General features: G+C 38.7%; 1 protein-coding gene across 3 annotated transcripts in view; it reads left to right on the top strand.

Annotated features, from left to right (window-relative positions):
* FAM208A (family with sequence similarity 208 member A) overlaps positions 1-26,670 on the top strand; it is a 63,743-nt gene that overhangs the window by 16,116 nt on the left and 20,957 nt on the right. For all 3 annotated transcript variants that reach the window (XM_025375189.1, XM_025375190.1, XM_025375188.1), the window contains exons 7-15: positions 1,151-1,275; positions 3,960-3,991; positions 5,023-5,128; positions 6,516-6,619; positions 6,699-6,802; positions 18,623-18,695; positions 18,783-18,854; positions 20,422-21,123; positions 25,908-26,311. In XM_025375189.1, the coding sequence (XP_025230974.1) occupies positions 1,151-1,275; positions 3,960-3,991; positions 5,023-5,128; positions 6,516-6,619; positions 6,699-6,802; positions 18,623-18,695; positions 18,783-18,854; positions 20,422-21,123; positions 25,908-26,311 (1,722 nt within the window). The remainder of the gene's footprint in view (positions 1-1,150; positions 1,276-3,959; positions 3,992-5,022; positions 5,129-6,515; positions 6,620-6,698; positions 6,803-18,622; positions 18,696-18,782; positions 18,855-20,421; positions 21,124-25,907; positions 26,312-26,670) is intronic.

The raw sequence follows: 26,670 nt of genomic DNA on the forward strand, positions 1-26,670 counted from the left end.
TAACCTTCCGAGTAGCTGGGATTATAGGCACCTGCCACCTCACCTAGCTAATTTCTTGTATTTTTTTAGTAGAGACGGGGTTTCACCATGTTGGCCAGGCTGGTCTCAAACTCCTGAGCTCGGGTGATTCCACCTGCCTCAGCCTCCCAAAGTGTCGGGATTACAGGCGTAAGCCACCGCACATGTTCTTTTTAACATTAAAAAAATGTCTGTAACAAAATGGACTGTTTGTGAAAAGTAGTAATGTTAACTTCCCTGGAAATGTTCTTTCTTTAGTTATGTAAAATAAAATTTTAAGAACTATTGTTGTGGGCTTTCAGCAAAAATTATATTCACCAAAGTAAGTTGGAACTGACTCATTTGATTACCTTCTGGACAGTAGCAGTATTGGTAGGTGTGAAGTATACATGTAAAATAGTTACTGGCTTTTCCAGAAGGACTTGCAAACTGGCCTTATGTTTTTAAAAAACTCCAGGCATTTTTAGAGCAATAACAACATTATTGAAATCAGGTTTCCCAGGGGAATGGACTTTGCAGGACAATACTACTGTGTTCATAAACTCAGGCATTCTTAAAGTGAAAATCACTAGTCTGCAAGTTACAAAACTGTACTATACTGAATGTGGTGAAGAGGTGAAGGGAAAAGGCTGATGCGTAATGAGAAGAGGGTCAGCTACCTTTGTCACCTATGTTCATATTCTTTTCCGTATCTCCTTTGCTACTTTATTTGCAATTGGAGCCCAAGTGTGTTTTTCTTTTGAAATAGCAAAACCATAGTTTGGTTTAGTTGAGATTGTGTTCTTAGTATTTTGCTTTTTGTATTAGATTGGCTATTCTGAGCTGACCTGCGAGCTTAGGCTCTGTTTATAATATTTTTATTAGGAAACTCCCAGTGGTCAGCTCTTCAGAAGTAAACTTTTGGAATACTTAGTAATACTGTGGGATCTTACACACTTAGATGCAGAATATTTTATATCACAAAACGAATAAGAAGTACTAATTATTTTAGTTAATTTGGCAAGCAGAGCTTAAAGACATTTTTTGTCAGAGGTGCATATATGGTTTTCTATTTCTCAAAAATCAGGCAGATAAATATAAGGTTTCACCTTGCCTTTTAAAAGAAGTTAATTTTGCATTTTCTTATTTTTAGTATTATTTTTATGAGTATGGCTTTGATGAGCTAAGGCGAAGACCAAGACACGTTTGTCCATATGCAGTTGTGTCTTTTACTTACAAAGATGATATACAAACTCCGAAGTTTGTACCTTCATCAAGGTAAGACTTAGGAGTTTTAGACATCATCCACAGTGATACTCTACTACAGATCCTGCACTGCTGAGTTAGGAGGACCATTTTGTTTCTTTCCCATTTTTTTTTTTTTTTAAACTTCCCTTGAAGTTAGTTGGAGACTGAAGTGTTTACGATGACTTTTAAATGGTCAGTGTGAAGAACAGTTAGTTTACCATGTGGAAATAAATACAAGCTAAAATTTAAACCTCATCTGGTTAATCTCTTCCTTAGAAATGAAGGTTTGTGTAGTTGAGTAAGTGGCAGGTTTTTTTTTGTTTGTTTGTTTGAGACAGAGTCTCACTCTGTCCGCCAGGCTGGAGTGCAGTGGCACAATCTGGCTCACTGCAAGCTCCGCCTCCCGGGTTCACGCCATTCTGCCTCAGCCTCCCAAGTAGCTGGGACTACAGGCGCACACCACCATGCCCGGCTAATTTTTTTATATTTTTAGTAGACACAGGGTTTCACTGTGTTAGCCAGGATGGTCTCCATCTCCTGACCTCGTGATCCACCCACCTTGGCCTCCCAAAGTGCTGGGATTACAGGCGTGAGCCACCATGCCTGGCCAGTAAGTGGCAGTTTTAAAAAGTGAGATTTTGGCCGGGCACAGTGGCTCACGCCTGTAATCCCAGCACTTTGGGAGGCCAAGGTGGGTGGCTCACCTGAGGTCAGGTGTTCAAGAACAGCCTGTCCAACATGGTGAAACCCTGTCTCTACTAAAACTACAAAAAACTTAGCCGGATGTGGTGGCGCGTGCCTGTAGTCCTAGCTACTTGGGAAGCTGAGGCAAGAGAATTGCTTGAACCTGGGTGGCGGAGGTTGGTAGTGAGCCGAGATCGCACCACTGCACTACAGCCTGGGCGACAGAGTGAGACTCTGTCTGTATTTTTTTAAAAAAAGTAAGATTTTGTGTGTTAGCACTCTTGGAAATGGGGAGCTTCTACAAAGGATGCTCATGCCTCACCACAAACCAATCAAATATTTAGTGGGCAGTCAAGGCATTGATAGTTTTTAAAAACTTCCAGGTGATTCTGATTTTCAGCCAGTGTTGAGGACCATTGGTTTCTTTTTTTTTTCTCTTTAGAGACAAAATCTTGCTCTGTTGCCCAGGCTGGAGTGAAAGTGGTGCGATCATAGCTTGCTGCAGCCTCAAACTGCTGCGTGCAAGCCATCTTTCCAAGTAGCCAGAACTACAGGCGTGCACCATCACGTCTGGTTTATTTTTAATTTTTATGGAAATGGGTCTTGCTGTGTTGCCCAGGCTGATCTCAAACTCCTAGCCTCAAGCAGTTCCCCTGCCTTGGTATTCTAAAGCACTGGGATTATAGACATGGGCTGCCACACCTGGCCTGACGATTTCTTTCTTTTTTTTTTTTTTTGGTTTTCTGTTCTTGTGTTATTGAATATTTCTTACAAGCTCTAGGATAAGGTGACCAAATAGGAAGCAGTTACCATTTTTTCCCCATGTGGTGATTCTAAAAATGTTTTAGCCAAATGGAGTAAGTAAGTTTATAGGGATGTAGGTGAGATGGTCAAATGTCTGCTCATTTTTACTTTGGGTGTCTATACATAGTTGAAGTCATGTATGATATCTATTAATTAATTTAGAAATACTATTGTTTTAAAACCATATATCATGAAACATATATGTACATTTTTGAGGTTGACCTCTTTGTCAGTTTTCCAGATCAAATTATCTTCTCTCCCATTTACGGTCCTTTTTTCATGTAGGTGAATAATCCTTGAAAACCATCTGTAGCCACGGGTACCAATTGACATAGTATCAAGACAGTTGTGGCTTTCAATTTTTGTGGCTCTAAATTTATGATCACTCTGATATATACTTCACTATAGTGTTTTTCATAAGTAGTCTTTAAAAGACATCTAGCACTTATAATTATGAGGTCATGCCCCCAGGAATAATGACTATTAATTTCTTTGCCTCCTCTTTGATTCCATCTCTTGACCTCCATATCATTTCAAAGGAGCATTGATTGAACATCCATCCTTGTACCTTGAATATTCCATGAATGCTCCTGCTTCAGGGCCTCTGCATTTGCTGTTCTCTCTCTTTCCCCAGTAAGCTGCATAATTCATTCTGCATTTCTTCGGGTATCTCCTTATCATTGAGGTTTCTCTTTTTTTTTTTTAACCTCTATACTCTTAATGTCTCTTTTTATAGCACTTAAAACCATCATGATCTGTTACATAACATTGTTTTCTGTCTTCCTCATTAGATTTATGTACGTTGGAACTTTGTTTAATATTATTACCTAGAACTGTGCCTGGTAAATAATAAGAGTTTAGTACATATTTATTGAATGATGAATTAATGTATTTATGTATTGAGGCTGTGTCTTCTAATGTCACCAAAATAATTGACAAGAGACTTTGGTGGACGCTGTTCTCTCTTGATTAATATTTTTGGAAAAAACAGCTCCTTTAAATTTGGGTAAATGTGGTAAAATGAGCAAAGTAAGTACTTCTGTTTTCTCTAAGTAGACTTGGATTTACTAGATTTTGTAATGAGTAGTTTCTTTGTTCTTCCTATCTGGAGGAAGGACTTAACTGTAGTATGCCATTAAACATTGCACTTATATCAAAGTCTTATATGTTAATTTTTATGATTATACTAATGAGTAATTTTTTCTTTCCTTTTAAAAAATTTGTAGATCTAACAGCTTTAATGCAGATAGAAACATAGGTAAGAGATTTGTTTCTTTAGTTTTATAAATGGAAAGAATAAGTACATATAGCAAAAGATTAAGTGCTTTGTATTATTTTTATAATGAATGAAAATCTGCAAAGTATGAAAAAAGTTGTAGCATCAGCATTTGGTTGTCCAAGCATAAGATCCCCTTTGAAAATCTGCTGCTGTGAATAGAGCAAAAGGTTTTAGTACTTTAATTGAAAAAGATAAAAAATAAAACATGTTTCATAACTCAGCTTTTTAAAAGTATTAAATTCACCAAAGGTACAGGATTTAGAAGAGAAGTAGAGAAGATTGAAAGTAGCATTGATGTTAAACTATTTTAAAGTTTCTTCTTTTTTTTTTTTTCCTGAGACGGAGTCTTACTCTTGTCCAGGCTGGAGTGTGGTGGCATGATCTCGGCTCACTGCAACCTCTGCCTCCTGAGTTCAAGTGACTCTCCAGCCTCAGCCTCCTCCTGAGTAGCTAGGATTACAGCCGCCACCACACCCGGCTAATTTTTTGTATTTTTAGTAGAGACGGGGTTTCACCATGTTGGCCAGGCTGGTCTCGAACTCCTGACCTTAAATGATCCACCCGCCTCGACTTCTCAAAGTGCTGGGGTTACAGGTGTGAGCCACCGTGCCCAGCCTTTTTTAAAGTTTCTTTATAAGGAAAAGACAATGAGTAGAAGATACAGGACATTGTAGGCATTCATATAATCAACCAGATCTAATACAGTGTCCCTTTGGAGGAAATAAGAGATGAATAATTGTCTTTGCTGCACAACTTTTCTGATAATGACATTTAGACAGATACATTTGTTATTCTTTGCAACTGGAATGATTTTGCCGGGGGATAAATACCTGAAACAAAAATCCTAATATTTGAACTCTTAGTAAATAGAAGTGTAGAAGTATCACTTTTTTTTTTTTTTCCTCCTACTTAAACCTTGTTTCAGATATTTTCCCTCTCATTTCTAATAAATGTGCACTCCTCTGGGCTGCCAAGTGACTAAGCTGTGTCATTATATTCTTTTTATTTAGATAAATATAACTATACCTTGTGGAAAGGACAGCTTTTAAATAAAGGAAAACTTTTGTGTTATATTTCTCTGAGGTCAGCCACTCGTGCTTTTTTGCCTATCAAACTGTAAGTATAAGTAAAGAGCAGTTCGTGGTTGCTAATTTTGTCACTTTCTTGAGCCTTTTTCCTTATTTCTTTTTCATATTTAAATTTTATTTTGGTTCATAAGAACTTCTATATAAATGTTGGTTTGTTTTTTAAAAGGTTGATTTGAAATTAGGTCATTTGGCAATATGAGTCCTCTACCTCTCTGTCTTGATTTGAGGATAGGCTAGTCAGTACATTTACGGCATAAAATTTTTTCTTTATCCTTTTTTTTATTTTGAGATGGAGTTTCGCTCTTGTCTCTCAATCTGGAGTGCAGTGGCGCAATATCAGCTCACTGCAACCTTCGCCTCCTGGGTTCAAGTGATTCTCCCATCTCAGCCTCCTGAATAGCTGGGATTACAGGCTCCTGCCACCATGCCCAGCTAATTTTTTTTTTTTTTTTGTATTTTTAGTAGAGATGGGGCTTTGCCATGTTAGCCAGGCTGGTCTAAACTCCTGACCTCAGGTGATCTTCCCGCCTCGGCCTCACAAAGTATTGGGATTACAGGTGTAAGCCACCGTGCCCGGCCTAAAACTTTTTCTTAGTGATTTAAATCTAAAATATAATTTTTTAGTTTTATCGTAAGTAGTAGATATATATTTTTTATTTAGCATTTTGAATATAGTAGACTTAAAAGTTACCTGTTCTTTGTTGGGAAGAGCTTTGATTTGGTGAGTTGAAATATACAGGCTGTTTTCAGTCCTATGCAGCATGTGTTGGTATAGAAAGGTCTAAAATCTTTTGCTTCCATCATTGTGAGCCTTCATAAACGTGTGAAGATTAACAGTTTATACTTCAGTTGTCCTTAATAAAATGACAGCCTTTTAGTTTCTGGCTTAAGGATGGAAGGTTGGAAATACTGCCTGGCTAGCTATCTACCCATGTATATATCTGGACTTCCAGTATCAAATCCCCTTTACTTCTGGGCATAGTTTCTCACTCCTGTAATCCCAACACTTTGGGAGGCTGAGGTGGGAGGATCACTTGAGACCGGGAATTTGAGACCAGCCTGAGCAACGTAGGGAGACTTTGTCTCTACAAAAAGACCCCCAAAAAAAAACCCAAAATTACCCTTGCGTGGTGGCACATGCCTGTAGTCCCAGCTACTTTCCAGAGGCTGAGGTGGGAGGATCACTTGATCCTAGGAGGTTGAAGCTGCAGTGAGCTATGATCGCACTACTGCAGTCCAGCCTAGGTGACAGAGTGAGACTGTCACAAACAAAACAAAAGATCTTTAGAATAAGGTAAGATGTTAGTAGATACGCTCTTTTTTTTTCCATCAAGTATACTTTTTTGTGTATGTGTTAAGATTGCTAGAGTTGAAAATACGGATAAGGCAAACATACTTGTTAAATTTTCTTTCAGACCTGAGAAGTTAGATGTTGAAACAGTTATGAGTATTGATCATCTGAAACAGAAAATCCCTCCAGCACTGTTTTATAAGGAAACATACTTAGGTCCAAATGAAGGTAAGGTAATTTAATTTTATTGAAAGGCATTAGAAGCAGACTTGATTTGGATATTTACTATGTATTTTTCTTATGTCAGTTTTGAAGAATGGAATGTATTGCAGCCTTTATGAAGTTGTAGAAAAGACAAGAATTGGAAGTAACATGGAGAGTTTACTGCAAAAACTAGACAGAGAAAAACTTGTAAGTGAAAGGTTTTTTGATGTTTCTCATTCTTTCTTACAAATATGCATATTCATGTATGATCATATTAGTGTTTGAGTTTATTTTTGCCTCTGAAAGTACCATGAGGTGTCTGTCTGTTGCTACTGTTTAATTAACAGTGTTTTACTGTGGCTTCTGGTATTCTTTTCTTTGGGCCATGGTGTCAGAGCTTATGCAAACCAGTCTTTCCCATGGATTATCTTTTTTTTTTTTTTTGAGACGGAGTCTCGCTGTCTCACCAGGCTGGAGTACATGGGGTGATCTCAGCTCACTGTAATCTCTGCCTTCCTGGGTTCAAGCAATTCTCCTGCCTCAGTCTCCCGAGTAGCTGGGATTACAGGTACATGCCACCACACCCGGCTAATTTTTGTATTTTTAGTAGAGACGGAGTTTCACCGTGTTGTCCAGGATGGTCTCAATCTCCTGACCTCATGATCTGCCCGCCTTAGCCTCCCAAAGTGCTGGAATTACTGGTGTGAGCCACCGTGTCCGGCCCCCATGGAATGTCTACTTTGTGATTAAGAATGTGATTATCAGGCCGGGCGCGGTGGCTCATGCCTGTAATCCCAGCACTTTGGGAGGCCGAGGCGGGCAGATCACGAGATCAGGAGATCGAGACCATCCTGAACAACATGGAGAAACCCTGTCTCTACTAAAAATACAAAATTATCTCGGTGTGATGTAGTCTCAGCTACTCGGGAGGCTGAGGCAGGAGAATCACTTGAACCCAGCTGGCAACGGTTGTGGTGAGCCGAGATCCCACCATTGCACTCCAGAATGGGCGAGTGAAACTCCATCTCAAGAAGAAGGAATGTGATTATCACCATATATTTTTTGAGTATCATTTTCTTACGCAGGGTATATAATATAGTTCAGTAAAGAAAGAGACAGAGTTTCTGTTTTCTCCTGTTATAGAGTGATAGAGTTATTCAGATAGCTGTGGTTTGTTCCAGTAGAGACAGTGGCATATTTGAAAATCCAAAAAAAACAAACATGGTGAGATTGAAGAGATAAACGAACACTAGAGTAGTTGGGGGAAAGTAGTAGGGACCTGTGTCATACAGCGTCATTCAGGCAGTGTTCAAGTGTTTGGAAATTTGGATTTGATCCTAAGAGCAGCAGATTTTGAAGGCTTTTCAAGGGTGTGCATTGAAACTTTGAAAGTGTATGCAACATAAGATCTGTTTTGAATAATTACGTTAATTACTCTGTAGAGAACAAATTGGAGAGGGGAGAGATGAGGTAGAAACTGTTAGATTAGAGGGTGATGGTGGGTTGGATGAGAAAGATAATGATATAAAAAGAGACTGATTTATGGGATATTTTTGAGGTAGGGTCTAATTTAATACTGAAGTGTATCTAGTTTGAGGAGAGGGATTGGGTCAAACATCAGATTGTGATGGGTTGAGCAGTGAGTGGAAAATGAATGTGATGCCAATATGTGTAGTTTAGCTGAAGGTGAGGAGGTGGTTGTAGAGAACGGAAGTGGCTGTTACAAGGTTTCTGTCTTGCTAAATGTTGGTCGAAAGTTCCAGGAAAGAGGGATACATACAACTTTTTTGCACAGGTGTGCCATTTAATACAAGTTTTAGGACAGTTGACTTTTTACTTCTCACTTTGTTGAGCCTCAGTTTCCAGGTAGTCGAATGGCAGTCAAATATCTTTGAGTTTCAGAACCTGCAGCTTCATGTTTAATGGCTATGTCGAATTTAATTATTTTCATGTATATGTGCTTAATCAGTCTCTTGTTTATAAATGGGATAGTCAGATTGCACATAAAACTTACAGGCAGAGTTATAAAACTCTTACGAGTCAGACTTATAGGCTAGAAACCTGTCAATTAAATGTCCTAGAATGAAAACACACACACACACACACGCTCGCTCTTTCTCTCTTTCTCTTTCTCTTTCTCTCTTTCACTGTCTTTTTTTTTTTTTTTTTTTTTTGAGACAGAGTCTGCCTCTGTCACCCAGACTGGAGTGCAGTGGTGCAATCTCAGCTCACTGCAACCTCCACCTTCCGGGTTCAAACGATTCTCCTGCCTCAGCTTCTTCAGTAGCTGGAATTAGAGGCATATGCCGTGACACCCAGCTAATTTTTGTATTTTTAGTAGAGATGGGGTTTTATGTTGCCCAGGCTGGTCTCAAACTCCTGACTGACCTCAAGTGATCCACCCGCCTCGGCCTCCCAAAGTGTTGGGTGAGCCACCGTGCCTGGCCCTTTCTTCTTACTTTCTCACTGCATGTGAACATAATTTTATGTTTATATTACATTGCTTGTTTTCCTCTGAAAGCCTGACTACAATGCAAGCATTCCTCATGATCAAAATCTATTCAGATCCCGAGTTCAGAAAATGAAAGTTGAGATAGTAGGTTTGGATATGGAGAGATACCGAGTTATTCAAATCTATTTGGTTCTTGTGTTTCAGAGAGTGAGTATTGAGAATTCGGACAATGAGGGGTTTATCAGAAAATTACAGTATCTTTTCAGTTACCGATAGTGAGGATCAGGAGAGAAAAGATGGCATTTCGTTCCTCACCTGACCAAGTATTACATTATGTTCATGGAATACTGGGTCTTTTCCAGAATCAAGAAGTAAAGTAAAATTCTAGATCTTAAAGGTTACTAGCATTCCACAAGGATACACTCCCAGAATCTAATGTACCTAGGAATTTTGTGTTGCTATCCCTTTTCCAGCAGGCCTCACTGGGATTATTCCAGCTATAGCTCCTTTATTCATAGTTCTCTTGATAATGAGCAGTGCATTGAGGAATACTGATATTTTAAATTTTGTCCAAGATACGCACACAAGGTTTTCTGAATCGGAGACAGATTTTGTGAATACCCCACAGTGAGTAAAAATGTATTGGCCCTCCTTTGCCCTAGTCCTTGACTCCCTAGGGCATGCAGGCCTAAGCCGCTTGTCCTGAGTAACTGCATACTTCATAGGTAAGAGATGAGGACAAATACTTTCTCTTTGCTTATAAAGGGGGAAGATACAGCTATTCCCTCCTATGCTGAATGTGTCTCTTTGAAATGTTACGAATATTAACACCAACTCTTTGGTATATAAATAAAATCTCTTCAGGAGCCATTTATTTAGCCCTCTTGGACCAAGAGATATTTCCAAATTCCTGGGAACTCATTCCGTACTGAAATGTAAATACCTAGGGAGATCTCCATAGTCTTCTTGGCACCTCTGGACTTAACCTAGGAACCTCTCTTTGCTGTAATCTCTTAATCTACCCCACTTGATGCTCTCAGGGAGATAAAATAAGTTTTATTATTGGGGAGCAGAGCAATTAACTAGATAAATGGCTACAGATCTAAATCTTAAGGTATGCGAAGAGTAAAATATTTGGGGGGGTATGAAATTAAACATTCCCTTATCTTTATATCCTATACATTTTTGTATATTAGAAGGCTAGGACTTTTTGCAGTAGTGCTTAGAAATCCAGGGAAGTTTTTTCACCCAGGGAGACGATAAACGAAGTAAGATTATATTGACTTTATTTTTTTTTGGGACGGAGCCTCGCTGTGTCGCTGCACTGGAGTGCAGTGGTGTGGTCTTGGCGCACTGCACTTTCTGCTTCCTGAGTTCAAATGATTCCCCCGCCTCAGACTCCAGAGTAACTGGGATTACAGGCGCCCACCACCATGCTCGGCTAATTTTTGTATTCTTAGTAGAAATGGGGTTTCACCATGTAGGCCCGGCTGGTCTTGACCTTGTCATCTGCCTACCTTGGCCTTTGAAAGTGTTGGTATTACAGGCTTGAGCCATCTTGAGCCGTGCCTGGCCATCTTGTCCTTTCTTTAGTGTATTTTTTATTTTTGTCGGGGTTTCGCTCTTGTTGCCCAAGGTCCAATCTCAGCTCACTGCAACCTCCGCCTCCTGGGTTCAAGCAATTCTTCTGCCTCAGCCTCCTGAGTAGCTGGGATTACAGGCATGCGCCACCACACCTGGCTAATTGTGTATTTTTAGTAGAGATGGGACTTTCTCTATGTTGGTCAGGCTGGTCTCGAACTCCTGACCTCATGTTCTGCCCACCTCGACCTCCTGAAGTGCGGGGATTACAGGTTTCAGCCACTGCACCCGGCCTAGTGTATTCTTTTAATAGAGTTTTAGAATTTTCTGGATACGAGTCTTGCTCATTTTTTGTTAGATTTATCTCCAGCTGTCTTACATTTTTTGATGCCTTTGTAAATAGTATTTTCTTCTTTTTGCGGGCAGGGGGACAGAGTCTCACTCTGTCACTCAGGCTGGAATGCAGTGGTGTGATCTCAGCTCACTGCAACCTCTGCCTCCCAGGTTCAAGGAATTCTCCTGCCTCAGCCTCCCAAGTACCTGGGACTACAGGTGTCCACCATCATACCTGGCTAACTTTTTTTGGATTTTTTGTAGAGATGGGGTTTTGCCGTTTTGGCCAGGCTGGTCTCGAACTCTTGACCTCCAGTGATCTGCCTGCCTCAACCTCCCAAAGTGCTGGGATTACAGGTGTGAGCCACCACGCCTGGCCTGTGAATAGTATTTTCCATGGTAGTACATTTTCTGTTTCTTGTATACATAGAAATGTAATTGATATTTACATATTGATTTAATGCAGATCAGTGTGAAATTTGAATAACGTTTGTTCATTTTTATACATTTTTGGGGGTTTCTATATAGAATTCATTATCTGGAAGGTAGATTTGTTTTATTTTATTTCTCTCATCTTTATAGCAGTCCCCCATTATCCTTGGTTTTGCTTCCTGTAGTTTCAGTTACCTGTGGTCAGCTGTTGTCTGAAAATACTATATGGAAAGTTCCAGAAATAATTCATAAGTTTTAAATTAGTTTTCAGTAGTAGCCTAATGCTGCATCACAATGTCTGTGTCATCAGCCTCACTTCCATCTCATCACATAGGCATTTCATCATCTCACGTCATCATAAGAAGGGTGAGTACAGTACAATAAGATTTTGAGAGAGAGAGACCACATTATGTAATTCTTATTATATATTGTTACAGTTACTCTATTTTTCTGGTGGGGGGACAGTATCTCATTTTGTTGCTCAGGCTGGAGTACAGTGGTGTGATGTGATCATAGCTACTGCAGCCTTGAACTCCTAGTCATAAGTGATTCTCCCACTTCAGCCTCCCGGGTAGCTGGGCTGTAGGTGTATACCACCATGCCCAGCTAGTTTTTAAAATTTATCTATTGTTTTAAATTTTTGTTAGAGAATGAGGTCTTACTATGTTGCCCAGGCTTGTCTCAAACTCCTGGCCTTAAGCAACCCTCATGCCTCAACCTCCCAAAGTGCTGGTATTATAGGCATGAGCCACCATGCCCAGCCTGTTCTATTTTATTATTAATTATTGTTGTTAGTCTTTTAGTATGCCTAATTTAAAAGTTAAACTTTTATTATAGGAATGTATACATAGGAAAAAACAGGGTTTGTTACTGTCTGTGGTTTCAGACATTCACTGGGGGTCTCATAACATACCCTCTGCAGATAAGAGGGAACTACTATATATTGTTTCTTTTCCATGTTAATGTGCAGTCTAGGATTTGTAGTAAGAAGCTGAATAAAAATGGTGATTGTGGGCATTCTTGCCTTCTTGATTTAAAGAAAAAAAAATTCTTATAACATTTTACCATTAAGTAGGAAGTTCGCAGTAGTTTTTTATGTTGTAAACATTGCTTCTTTATTTTTTTAACCATGAGTGGATTTTGAATTTTAGCAGATGGTTTTTGTTTTGGGTCGGGGGTTGGATTTATCAAGCTGGTCACGCAGTATTTTAGGGTTCTGCAGAGAAACAGAACCAATAGTATATGGTAGGGGGGTATGTAAAAAGAGATTTATTGTAAATAATTGGCTCACACATTTATGGAGGCTGATGTGTCCCAAGATCATATCTTCAGTTAGCAAGCTGGAGACCCAGGAGAACTAGTGGTTTAGTTTCAGTCTGAGTATGCAGATGTGAGAACCAGGACTGCCAATGGTATAGTTCTAAGGCTGGCAGGCTCAAGACTTAGGAAGAGCCAATGTTTCAGTTCAAGTCTGAAGGCAGGAAACAGTTGATTTCCCAATTTGGAGACAGGAGGAATTCTCTTGTTGTGGGGCTTAGGGTTTGCCTTTTGTTCTATTTAGGCCTTCAGCTGATTGGATATGGCCAACCTACATTAGGGAGGTTGGCCTGCTTTACTCAGTCTATTGATTGTAAACTCATCTGAAAATAACTTGACAGGAACACCCAGAAAAATATTTGATCAAATACCTGGGCACTACATGACCAAATCAAGTTGACATAAAAAGTTAACCATCACACATGGTATTTATTCTGTAGACCTACTAAGGTGAGTTATCAGTTTTCCAATATTAAACTACCCCTGCATTGCTTATATAAAAACTACCACCCTACCCCTGCCACAGCTTTTAAAGTAAATTGTGGGGTTTTGTTTTTGTTTAGGAATTTTGTATCTGTGATGATAAATGAGATTGACCTGCAATTTTCCTTTCTTATACCATCTCTATCTTGTTGTTGTTGTTGTTGTTTTTGAAGACAGAGTTTCACTCTTGTCCTCCAGGCCTGAGTGCAGTGGCACAATCTCAGCTCACTGCAACCTCTGCCTCCCGGGTTCAAGGAATTCTGCCTCAGCCTCCCAAGTAGCTGGGATTACAGACATGCTCCATGGCACCTGGCTACTTTTTGTATTTTTAGTAGAGACGGTGTTTCATCATGTTGCCCAGGTTGGTCTCAAACTCCTGGGCTCAAGTGATCTGCCTGCCTCGGCCTCTCACAGTGCTGAGATTACTGGGGTGAGTCACCAAGCCTGGCCAACTTTTACTTTTTTGAGATTTGTTTTGCTATTTCTGTCTTAAGTCAGAAAAATAGTAAATACTCAGTTGTAAGTACTGCTTTAATTGCATTTCACATTTTAATGTGCAGTATTTTCATTATTCATTTCTGAGAAATTTTTATTTTTTAGTTTCCAATTTTTTTTTTTAAACTTTGATATATGATGTAGAGGTATGTGTATAGGGAAACATAGATACTTTCGTCTTTTTTTATTTCTAATTTAATTGCATTGTAATCAACAGTGGTGGTGATTATTTGAAATTTGTTGAGACTTTAAGATCTAGGTAGTTAATTTTTGTACATGCTCCTTCTGTGTTTGAGATCTGTGTTTGAGAAAAATGTATAACCTATAATTGTTGGGTGCTGGCTACACAATTCTGGGTTGACAGCTATTTTCTTGCACTTTGACTATGCTGCAGTGTCTTCTGGCTTCTGTTTTTATTTAGGGATTAGCTCTCAGTCTAATTGTTGATTTGTAGGTCCCCTGCCACCCCCTGGCTACTTTTTAAACCTTTTTTTTTTTGTCTTTGATGTTTAGCAGTTACAGTATCTAGGTGTAGATTTCTATTTATCCACCTTGGTATATTTTTCCTTTCATACCTGTGGATTTACATCTTTTTTTCTGGAAAATTAGTTACCTCTTTTATTGTACTTCTCCCTCATTTTCTTTAGCCTGCCTTTTTTTTTTTTTTTTTTTTTTTTTTTTTTTTTTTTTTTTTTTTTTTTGAGACGGAGTCTCACTGTGTTGCCCAGACTGGTGTTCTGTGGCATAATTCATGGTTCACTCCAACCTCCACCTCCTGGGTTCAAGCAATTCTCCTGTTTCAGCCTCCCGAGTAGCTGGGATTATAGGTGTGTGCCACCACGCCTGGCTAATTTTTGTATATTTAGTAGAGACAGGGTTTCGCCATGTTGGCCAGTGGTCTCTAATGCCTGACCTCAGGTGATCCACTGGCCTTGGCCTCCCAAAGTGCTGGGATTACAGGCGTGAGCCACCGCACCCGGCCTGGCCTGTCTTTTTAGGACTCTGAAGAGGCATATTTTCCAAGTCTGTTACCCTCGTCTTACGTTTTCCATCTATTTGTTTCTCTGTACTGCATTCTAATTAACTTCATGGTAACTGTTTTCTAATTTAAAAATCATATATTTAGCTATGTCTCATTTGTTGCTTTATTTATTGTGTTTCTAATTTTACAGCACATGTTTTTTATTTTTATAAGTTATATTTGAATTTTTTTGGATCTGCCTGGTTATTTTCATAGCAAGTTCTTGTTAATTCTTTCAGAAGTATTTAGTGAGTACCTATTATATGCCAGGCAGAGTTCTAGGAGGTGCACATTATATTCTGGTATTCTTTGCTAATATTTTTTTAAGTGAAATAAAACTCACGTAACATAAAATTAACCATTTTAGCCTTTTTTTTTTTTTTTTAATGGGCAGGATCTTGCTTTGTCATCCAGGCTGGAGTGCAGTGGTGTGGTCCTGGCTCACTGCACCGTTGACTTTCTGGGGTCCGGTGATCCTTTTACCTCATCCTTCTGGGTAGCTGGGGCTAAAGGTACATATCATCACACCTGCCTAATTTTTGTATGTTTTGTAGAGACACGGTTTTGCCATATTGCCTGGGCTGTTCTTGAACTTGGCCTCCCAAAGTGCTGGGATTACAGGTGTGCACCACCGTGCCTGGCCATTTTAGCCATTTTAAAGTATATAATTCCATGGTTTTTTTAGTGGATTCACACTGTTGTGCAACTATCAACACTGTCTAATTCCTGAACATTTTCATCTCAGAATTCACTGTACATTCCCCCTTCCCAATCCCTGACAGCCATTAGTCTACTTCTGTCTCTATGGATTTATCTGCTCTGGATATTTTATATAAATAGAATCAAGCAATATGTGGCTTTCAGTGCCTGCCTGGCTTCTTTCACTGAGCGTAATTTTCAAGGCTCATTGATGTTGTAGCATATATCAGAACTTCATTCTGTTTTATGGCCCAGTATTCTTTCATTGTATAGATAATACCACATTTTGTTTGTTCTTTTATCAGTTATTTCCATTTCTTGGCTGCTATGAATAATGGTGTTAGGAACATTAGTGTAAACATTTTTATGTGAAAATGTTTTTAATTCTTCCAATTATTTTATGTCTTTAAACATTTCATAGTGGATTATTTTACATTTTGCATCTGATAATTCCAATTTTTGATGCCTTTGAGTGTTTGAATCTTTTTTTTTTTTTCTGCTCAATCTTACTGTAGTATAGCTTATTTCCTTCTAAGCTTTTTTTTTTTTTTTTTTTGAGACAGGACTTACTCTGTTGCCTAGACTGAAATGCTAAAGCGTGTGGCACAATCACAGCTTCACAGCTTGAACTCTCAGAATCAAACAATCCTCCTCCCACCTTAGCTTTCCAAGTAGCCAGGACTATAGGCACATGATGCCACACATGGCTACTTTTAAAATTTTTTTTTTAGAGATGGGGGCTTACTGTGTTGCCCAGGTTGGTCTTGAACTCCTGGCTTCAAGCAATCCTCCCACTTCAGCTTCCAAAAGTGCTGAGATTACAGGCATGAACCACTGTGCTTGGCCCATTGTACATGTGGTTTATACTAACTCTTTTTTTGTGGGGGTTGGGGAGTGCCATAGTACCTTTAATGTTATCTGGAAATTTAAAATAGTAGAATCAACTAATTAAAAATCCAGATTGGATTAATACTTTTTTTTTTTTTTTTTTTTAAAGAATAACCAAACAGTTAAAATAGAGGCAACAGGAGCACAATTTCCAGGATTTTTCTTTTCTGCAGAGCTGAATGGATTTCTTTGGGCTGAAGCCACAGATACAACTGCTGAAGGCCTCTGTCTGCCTTAGTGTTATTTCTGATTATAGATTGCCTATACTCCATGGATTTTTAGAAACATTGGGACCCCTTAACAGGAATCTTTAGGTTACTAGTAGTGGAATTTATTAAACCTAGTATTTGGAGTGAGTGAGAGGTTAAAGGCATCTAATTGGTTTTCGTCAGTGAGCACAAAACATGAAAATCTTACTTGTGCTTCCTAACTTTTTATTTCATCAACTAGGAGTTTGGGCAAAATATTAAAAGAAGTATATTATCTAAAATATTTTAAATAAAAGTATTTGTGTCTGAAACAAATTTTTCAGGTATGTTGTCCACTTGTAGTATACTCTAAGAGACTTAGCGTGGCTATAAATGGTAGCCATAAGACGCAGTTAAATCTCTTGCAGAGCCAATACTGTATGTCAGCAGTATGATGTAACTTGGCCTGAGGATTTTTTAACCTTGGCCCTGGGATTTTTAGGAAACAAGGCCACTGCAGCACAGATGTAACTATTAGAAACCTTACAACAAAGTTTGCCCTTACAAGATTAAACTTCCTTTATAAAAGAAAGACCTGGTAACTGACCCTCACGGAATACAGGCAGTAAAAATGGGGAAAGATGCCCCAAAGTTTAGAGTGATCTTCAGATGGAGACCTTCCTAGTCATTTGGTCATCTGACCCCCTGACTGTATCTGGCCCATGCCACCAGCCTGCTTCCACTAAAATAAACTCTTTGAGCAACAGGTATCTATGACTGATTTTTGGCAGAGATTGAACTGAAGGAGAAGTTGACCCTGGAGAAGGTGATCAACTAAGACTACCTGAAACCCCCCAAACACAATACCACTTTACTTTTGAGTGTTCAGTGTTTTTATTAAATGTGAATTAGTAGCACAGTTACTTTTTGTCCTCTGAATTATTAGTTTTTATACAGACATTTTACTGGAATTGTTTTAGTAGGAATTTAGGTAATACAAGTTTTCTTTCAGAACTCAGGTATCCTTTTGTGTTCAGTTGCCTTGCTCAGTTTCTCATTTACCCAAAACATTGTGAACTATTGCAGTAGCCCCTGAAATGAATTCTTTGCATTAGATTGTTTTTCTGCCGCCTCCTGCACAGTGCTGTCAAGTCTTTTTTGTTATTGTTGTTTTAAGGAAACACTAGCTCAAAGGTGTATGCTCTGAAGGACATTCTTGGCCAACCTGGCTTCTGGTCTTTTTACAGCTAACCTATGATCTTTCATTCCAGACTTGTCTTACACATTTATCCTAGTCTGTCCTCACCCTCTTGCCAGTGATAAATAACTGTGATGTTTGTAAACTGTCCATTATAACTAACCTTTGCTCATGGTGTTGCCTCTACTGAAATGTCCTTCCCACAATCTCAGGCTCTTGTCAGTGTACCCATCCTTCAAAATCCACTTTTGATACACTTTCAGTAAACCTTTCTTGACCATCTTTTACTACTGTAAACAAACTGTATTTTTCTATTTCTGTTATTTTGTAAATCTCTTAGGGAACTTTTCTGTCTTATGTAGTTACTGGTATTTCTTGTGTTACTCTCTACCTAATTATAAACTTCTTGTGATCAAGGATCTTGTGTTGCTTGTATTTGGTTATCTCTGGGCAAATTGCCTTACATGTGAAAGTGTTCATGTAATATGTGTGCAATTCGATTATGGAAACACATTGGGTTTGCGATTAGTCTGAACTCTTGCAACGCAGTGTTTCAAAGCCTGTTTTATATCTAGCATCTAGCACATTACTTTGGCCACTAATAAACATATCTTTTGAATTGATGACGAAAATATTTGAAGTCTTTAGTTTGGTCCATCCTTGTATTTTAGCTTCAGGGAAAAATTAACGTGGTTTTGCAGTTAGGGGAGTTCTTTCAGTAACATTTTCTCGTTAATGTTATGAAAACCAAGGAATTTTTATTTGATTGGAATCCTGTTAGAGTTGGTAGAAAGAGTTAATTAATTCATTAGCAGTATTTTTTTCTTAAAAGATGATTAAGAACTCTTTTTCTTTACAATTAGTAGAAAATGCTGTGTGTCTGCCTTATGGTGAATAATAATAAAGCAGATACAACTTCTTCCTTCCCCTCAAAATACAGGTTCTTGTTAAACCTTTGGGAGACCGAGGATACCTTTTTCTTCTCTCCCCTTATCAGATGGTTCCTCCATATGGTAGGTGGTCTCTCTTTAATTTTTACAATTCTTTCTTAACTTTTTAGTTAAAACACATTGCTAATGAGTTTGGCTTCTGTTTTTTAGAATATCAGACTGCCAAGTCTCGAGTCCTACATGCTTTGTTTCTATTTCAAGAACCTAGAAGCATAGTTACTTGTAAGTTCTTTGAATATCTAAATCTAGTTACTTATAGATACTTAACATTTCATTGAAATTTTCCAGATAACTCACTAAACATTTTGCCTTTCTTACATGATGTTTCAGGAAATACTGGTGGTTAAGAGGTAATTAGCAATAAAAGACACAAATTATATGACTTTTTTTTTTTTTTTTTTGAGACAGTTTTGCTCTTGTTGCCCAGGCTGGAGTGTAGTGGCGTGATCTCGGCTCACTGCAACCTACGCCTCCCGGATTCAAGTGATTCTCCTGCCTCAGCCTTCTGAGTAGCTGGGATTACAGGGCATCCACCACCATGCCCGGCGAATTTTTTGTATTTTTAGTAGAGATGGGGTTTCACCATGTTGGCCAGGCTGCTCTCGAACTCCTGACCTCAAGTGATCCACCTGCCTCGGTCTCCCAGAGTGCTGGGATTACAGGTGTGAGTTACTGTGCCTGGGCAACGATTTTTTTTTTTTAACTGTGAGAAATTAATTTGTGTATATCAGTGCTCTCATAAAGCTTGATTATAATTGTTATAGTACTGTAGCTTAGTTATGAGGGTTACTTATTTATTTATTTTAGATATAGGGTCTCACTCTGTTGCCCAGGCAGCGGTGTGATCATGGCTCACTACATACAGCCTTGCCCTCCCTTCTAGGCTCAAGCAGTCCTTCTGCCTCAGCCTCGAGTAGCTTGGGATTACAGGCGTGTGCCAGCACACCTAGCTAAATTAAATTTTTTTTTTTTTTCCTTTAGAAGCAGGATCTCACAATGTTATCCAGGTTGTTCTTGAACTCCTGGCCTGAAGCGATCCAACTATCTCAGCCTCCCAAGCTTTTGGAATTACAGGCATGAGCCACTGTGCCCGGTCTGTGAGGGTTTTGTATGATTATTTTTTAGCTTAGTTTAATTTTGCATTCAAATTTTAGTAACTCTAAAGCATAATTTGCCAAGATAAATATTAGACCATTCAAAATTAATAAGAATTTTTGGCACTGATATAAGACAAGATTTGTTAACCACCTTTTCTAAGAATGAACATTAATACTATGTATTAAGATAAAGTTCCCACTAATGGCTTTATTTCACTGTTGGATTAAGGATGAGTTTCTCAATTGTGGCTACTCAGCATCTGCATATCTGTTCATGTGAAGTTAGTTACTACTTTATACGAGGAAGGGATGACATGCAGGACTGTTTTGCTTGGAGCCTCAGATCTTGTTCTGTCTCTATTTCTTCTTACATGTTGCTTGCCACTATTTGAATTTCCTGGGGGCAGTTGGAAGTGAAATCGTCAATGAGTGGGTGATTTTTCCTTTAAAAATGTGTTCTGCTCTTTCGTTTGTTTTAGTTTTTTACTGGCCTATTACAGGTTTCTGGACTTTTAACAAGCATGCTATTCATATATTTGCTATATTGTATGTATATACTAGGGTACATACTCGTCTGGTTCAACATTAATGTATAAATGTTTTTACACTTCTTTGGCAATATTTAGATCTGTATTTGATTAGTTTCTTGATTGCTAACATGGTTTGCTTTTTTTTGTTTGTTTTATTTACAGCACAAAAAGGTTCAACCAATGCAGCACCAAAGGAGAGGCATGAGAGCATGCCAGATGTATTAAAAATAGCTCAGTTTTTACAATTTTCTTTGATTCAGTGTCGAAAGGAATTTAAAAATATAAGTACTATAAATTTTCATTCTGTTGTTGAAAAGTATGTAAGTGAATTTTTTAAGCGAGGTTTTGGTTCAGGTAAACGAGAGTTTATTATGTTTCCATATGATTCACGGTTAGATGATAAAAAGTTCTTATACTCAGCTCCCAGAAATAAATCCCATATTGATACTTGTTTGCATGCCTATATTTTTCGGCCTGAAGTGTATCAGTTACCTATTTGTAAATTAAAAGAACTATTTGAAGAAAATAGAAAACTTCAACAGTTTAGTCCACTTTCAGATTATGAAGGTCAAGAAGAAGAAGTGAATGGTACAAAAATGAAATTTGGAAAACGAAATAACTCAAGGGGTGAAACCATTATATCTGGAAAGCAAAGATCATCTCATTCTTTGGATTATGATAAGGATAGAGTCAAAGAATTGATTAATTTAATTCAGTGTAGGAAAAAGAATGTGGGTGGGGACTCAGACACCGAAGATATGAGAAGCAAAACTGTCTTGAAGAGGAAGCTTGAGGATCTACCTGAAAATATGAGAAAGCTCGCCAAAACCAGTAATTTATCTGAAAATTGCCATCTGTATGAAGGTAAAATATCAGATTGCTCTTATAATAACAACCAAAAATAAAGTAGTTCTGTTCTTTCCTGTAGTAGAGGGGCATATAAATTAAAGCCTGAGGGCCAAATTCAGCCTGTCCACTATTTTTTTAAAGAAAGTTGTATTTGAATACAGCCATATGTATGTAGCTGCTTTCATGCTGTAATGGCAGAGTTGGCATTGGCACTGAGACTGTATGGCCCACAAAGCCTAAAATATTTGCTACCTGGCCCAGTACAGGAAACACTTTACAATTCCTGCACTGGAACATCAGATTTCTAAATTGTTTGGTTTATGTTAACATGACATAATAATGCTAATCAGAGCTCTTGTCCTTTTATATTCCTTAATTTGTATTTTTTAATGGTTATTATTATTGTTTTTTGAGACGGAGTCTCGTTCTCTCGCCCAGGCTGGAGTGTAGTGGCACGATCTCAGCTCACCGTAAGCTCCACCTCCCAGGTTCACGCCATTCTCCTGCCTCAGCCTTCCGAGTAGCTGGGACTACAGGAGCCCGCCGCCAAGCCCGGCTAATTTTTTGTATTTTTAGTAGAGACGGGGTTTCACCATGTCATCCAGGATGGTCTCCATCTCCTGACCTCGTGATCCACCTGCCTTGGCCTCCCAAAGTGCTGGGATTATAGGCGTGAGCCACCACGCCCGGCCATATTCCTTTATTTTTATAGTTGAAGAAGTATAGTATTAGAATATTAGTATCTTTTAGGCTGTTGCATAATGAAAAGGAACCTTCTGAATTTGAAAATAAAATACGCATACACGTATTCTTTTATACCCCAAGAATCTAGGAATATCTTCGGGTTTTTCTTTTTTTGTTGTTCTTTTTTCCTTTGTTTTGTTTTGGTTGACAGAAAAAGATAAGACAGTAAGGTGCTTGTTTTAAGTGTGTTTGTTTCAATATTGCAAGTCAGCTAAAACACTTTTATCTGGATTTTTAAGATCTTAACACTACTAGTTCATAAGCACGAAATGAGTTCTTTTGCATTCAGAGAAAGTTGACCTAACAATCCACATTTCCTGCTGCTGTTGCTCCTCTGAGTGATTATGGCAGAACTGAGTATTCTTAGGTTTTTTATTAAGCAACTTGTCTTTTCAAATTCAGCGTGTCTTAGTCTAGGTTAGTCAGATCAGTGTCTTTTCACACTTTTGCTCTTAGCAATCTGTATTTGTATCCTCACTTTTCACTTTCCTGCTCTCTTTATTTATTTGTTTTTGCGACAAAGTCTCACTCCATCACCCAGGCTGTAGTGCAGTGGCTCCATCTTGGTTCACTGCAACCTCTGCCTACCTGGTTCAAATGATTCTCATGTCTGAGCTTCCCTAGTAGCTGGAATTACAGGCACGCACCACTGTGCCTGGCTACTTTTTGTATCTTTAGTAGAGACGGAGTTTTGCCATATGGGCCAGGCTGGTCTTGAACTCCTGACACCAAGTGATCCGCCTGCCTTGGCCTCCCAAAGTATTGGGATTACAGTTGTGAGCCCCCACACTCAGCCTGCTCTTTTTTAACTTTTTTATTGTTATATGGTATTCAATATGGTAGCCACTAGTCATATGTTGTTATTTAAGTTTAAAATGAAATAAAAATACATTTCAACAACCACACCATTGTATTAGTATAGAGAGAGAACATTTCCATTATTGCAGAAAGTTCTATTTGACATTACTGTCCTTTGCAGTAACTATCATGTTTTCATTAGTTAACCTGTGTGTCTCTCTTTCCAATGTTGTTATTCCTTGTCCGTGTTCTTTATCTCTTTGGTGGCCTTCCTGACTTACTACCTTCTTGCACCCGTTTCAGTATCATGTTCTTCTCAGTATTGCTTTGCTAATTTACTACCAATCTCATCTTATATACTTGCCTTTTAAAGCTTTGTTGTAGACTATCCATGTCCACCCATGTTTCCCACTCTTCTCTCACATGTGTTGGTTAAGGGTCATCTCTCTCTGCCTAGAGTATGTCATGGTCAGTCTTTTATTTCCCTCTTTTTTTTCCTGAAGTAGCTTCCGTTTCTTTCAAGCCTTATATCTTTGCAGTTCATATTTCTCCTCAGCTTTCTGTCTGTTCTCCTTAATGATCTCCTCCTTTAGTTTATGCTGGATTTGCAATCTGCTGAACCCGTTAGCACTTAATTGTCTTATCTTGTTGACATGTCTTGAGAGTTTTGTTTACTGTGTGCTAGGTACTTTATGTATATGAACTCATTTATTAATAGTTCTTGAGTAGTAGGCATTATTATCCTAATTTTGCAGATGAGAAAATCGTCTCAGATAAGTTAAATAACTTTACCAAAAGTTATGAAGTTAGTGGCACAATCCAAAGTCGGTTCTGACTGACTCCAAAGCATTGTTCACAAACTGCTGCGTTTCCTGTCACTGAGCACGTAATATGCACTGAATAAATAAGATACTTATTTTTTGGTACTGTTTTTGTTGGTAACCAGTTCTGTGTATGTGGAAAAAATAGTTGTGGGTAAAAATCAGGCTTCATCAATAATTAAAATGATGAGAAAGCCATACTAATTATAATAGGTCAAATGAGAAATGTGGCAGAAGAAGGAGGGTATATAGCTTAACTGAAACTAGTGACTGTCAGACTTGCATTTTTAGGTGTTTCTCACTTATTTCTTTTCAAGTAATTTTGCATACTTTGTTTCTGAAGGTAGAGATTTCAAAGCTGTATTCTAACTTTTTTTTTTTTTTTGAGACGGAGTCTCATTCTATCGCCCCAGCTGGAGTGCAGTGGTGCGATCTTGGCTCGCTGCAAGCTCCGCCTCCTGGGTTCACGCCATTCTCCTGCCTCAGCTGCCCAAGTAGCTGGGACTACAGGTGCCCACCACCACACCCGGCTACTTTTTTGTATTTTTAGCAAAGACAGGGTTTCACCGTGTTAGCCAGGATGGTAATCTCCTGACCTCATGATCCGCCCGCCTCGGCCTCCCAAAGTGCTGAGGTTACAGGCGTGAGCCACCGCACCTGGCTGTATTCTAACTTTTAAAATACCCTGATCTTGATTTGGTGGTGAGCCCAGTCATTTTATGAGGTAACGTCCTAACCCATTCCCACCACCCCTTATAACTTTTAACATAAACTGTTTTGCGGTACAGTTTATATCAGTGTACCTATTTAAGCGCACAGTTTGATGAGTTTTGACAGCTGTGTAATCACCACTTCAGTATATAGAACTTTTTTTTTTGTGATGGAGTCTTACTCCGTCTTCCGGGCTGGAGTGCAGTGGCCTGATCTCGGCTCACTGCAACCTCTGCTTGCTGGGTTTAAGTGATTCTCCTGTCTCAGCCTCCCGAGTAGCTGGGATTACAGGTGTGCGCCACCATACCCAGCTAATTTTTGTATTTTTAGTAGAGACAGGGTTTCACCATGTTGGCCAAGCTAGTCTCGAACTCCTGACTTCAGGTGATCCACCCTCCTCGGCCTCCCAGAGTTTTGGGATTACAGGCGTGAGCCTATAGAACTGTTTTTTTTTTTTTTTTTTTGGAGACGGAGTCTTGCTTTGTCACCCAGGCAGGGGTGCAGTGGCACGATCTCGACTCACTGAACCCTCTGCCTCCTGGGTTCAAGTGATTCTCCTGCCTTAGCCTCCCGAGTAGCTGGGACTACAGGCGCATGCCACCATGCCCAGCTAAATTTTTGTATTTTTTTAGTAGAGACGGGGTTTCACCTTGTTAGCCAGGATGTTCTCGATCTCCTGACCCTGTGATCCCCCCTCCTTGGCCTCCGAAAGTGCTGGGATTACAGGCGTGAGCCACCGTGCCTGGCCAGAACATTTTTATATGTTGCTTTGTGTTCTTTGTTAGGTAGCTCACCCCACTCTGCTGCTGATCTGCTTTTTGTCTTTAGAGATTAGTTTTGCCTGCTCTATAAAAAGTTGACATAATTAGAATCATACAGTGTATGCACTCCTTTGTTTCTGACATTTATTTTTGTTGTGGTACATTACACTCAAATTAGAAATCCTAACTCAGACTTCACCCAATCCCTACCCCAACCCAACATTAAAGCACATGACTTTCTGAATGTTTGCTCCCTTTACAAGTTTTAAAATATATTAGTTGTTACAGATTATACAGATTTATAGTGCATGCATGGAACCATGTCTTAACGTATGTGCATGGAACCATGTCTTAACGTGTTTCCTCTTATAATGCTTTTTCTTGATGCAAATTTCGTGGAGATTTCTTCAAGATGATTTTATGTCTGTAATATCCTAGCTTCATTATGAATTTAAGTAATCTAGTCATTCAAGATAAGGTGTAGATTTTAAGTGTGTCTGCCAGTGCCTTAAGGACAAAATATAGTAGGTATGGAAAAGATAGAAATCAAATTAAGTCATTTTTTTATTAGCCTAGTGTAATACGCATATAATCCTAACAATTGGCAAAATAGCAAGTACAAATGTTTCATCTCTTGTCAGGCATCTGGTTGACTTTGAGATTTTGATGGTAGAGTTATTAATACACATATTTAAAACCTGATGCATGAGCTTATTTTCCTGTTGATAGAATGCTTAAATTACAATGAAAATTAAACTTAAATAGCAATTTTGAACTATGTGCAAAATTTTACAATTCTGTTTGTAAAGTGATGCGGATATTTGTAAAGTCTAAGCAAATTGTTTGGTTGAGTTCCTGACCATAAATGCTTTACGATAATTTTTTAGGTATATTTGATTTCAAAAATTTTATGCTGGTTTTTAAACTTAACTTCAACCAATGACTTTTCTTTCCTTTTTCTCAGAGTCTCCACAGCCTATTGGCTCACTTGGACATGATGCTGACTTGAGGCGGCAGCAGCAGGATACCTGTAACTCCGGCATTGCTGACATCCATAGGCTGTTTAATTGGTTATCAGAAACACTAGCAAATGCGCGCCATTCTGATGCATCTCTGACAGACACAGTCAACAAAGCCTTAGGACTGAGCACTGATGATGCCTATGAAGAGCTGAGGCAAAAACATGAGTATGAGTTGAACTCTAACCCAGATAAGAAAGAATATGAGCAGCCTACTTGTGCAAAAATTGAAAATGCACAGTTTAAGGGTACTCAGAGCTTATTACTAGAAGTTGATGCAACATCTAAGTATTCTGTTGCTATTTCTACCACCGAAGTGGGCACTGACCATAAGCTACATTTGAAAGAAGTAAGCATATAGCTGTTGGTTATCTTTGTGTTTGTGAGTGTGTGTGTGAAAGAGGTGCTGTGAGTATGCTTCAGGGAATGATTTTTTTCTTTGAAAAAGAAATAAAATGCACTTTTGAGTAAAGGTGCCTGTCTAGGATGGTACTTCCTAAGTTATTCCTTGTTACAAAGAGATAAATGCTGAAATAGTTTTCCTTCCTTCCTTAGAAGCTTAATATATTGTCTACAGTTTACTTGTGATAAAGCTAAGGTGGAACAATCTATTAATATTTGTCAGAAATGGCTTATTGGGAGTTAATTCCTTATTGTTTCATAATAAAATTGAATTATCAAAACATTGGCTTTCTGCTGGCACTAACA

Source organism: Theropithecus gelada, chromosome 2, assembly GCF_003255815.1.
Source record: "Theropithecus gelada isolate Dixy chromosome 2, Tgel_1.0, whole genome shotgun sequence".
NCBI lineage: Eukaryota > Metazoa > Chordata > Mammalia > Primates > Cercopithecidae > Theropithecus > Theropithecus gelada.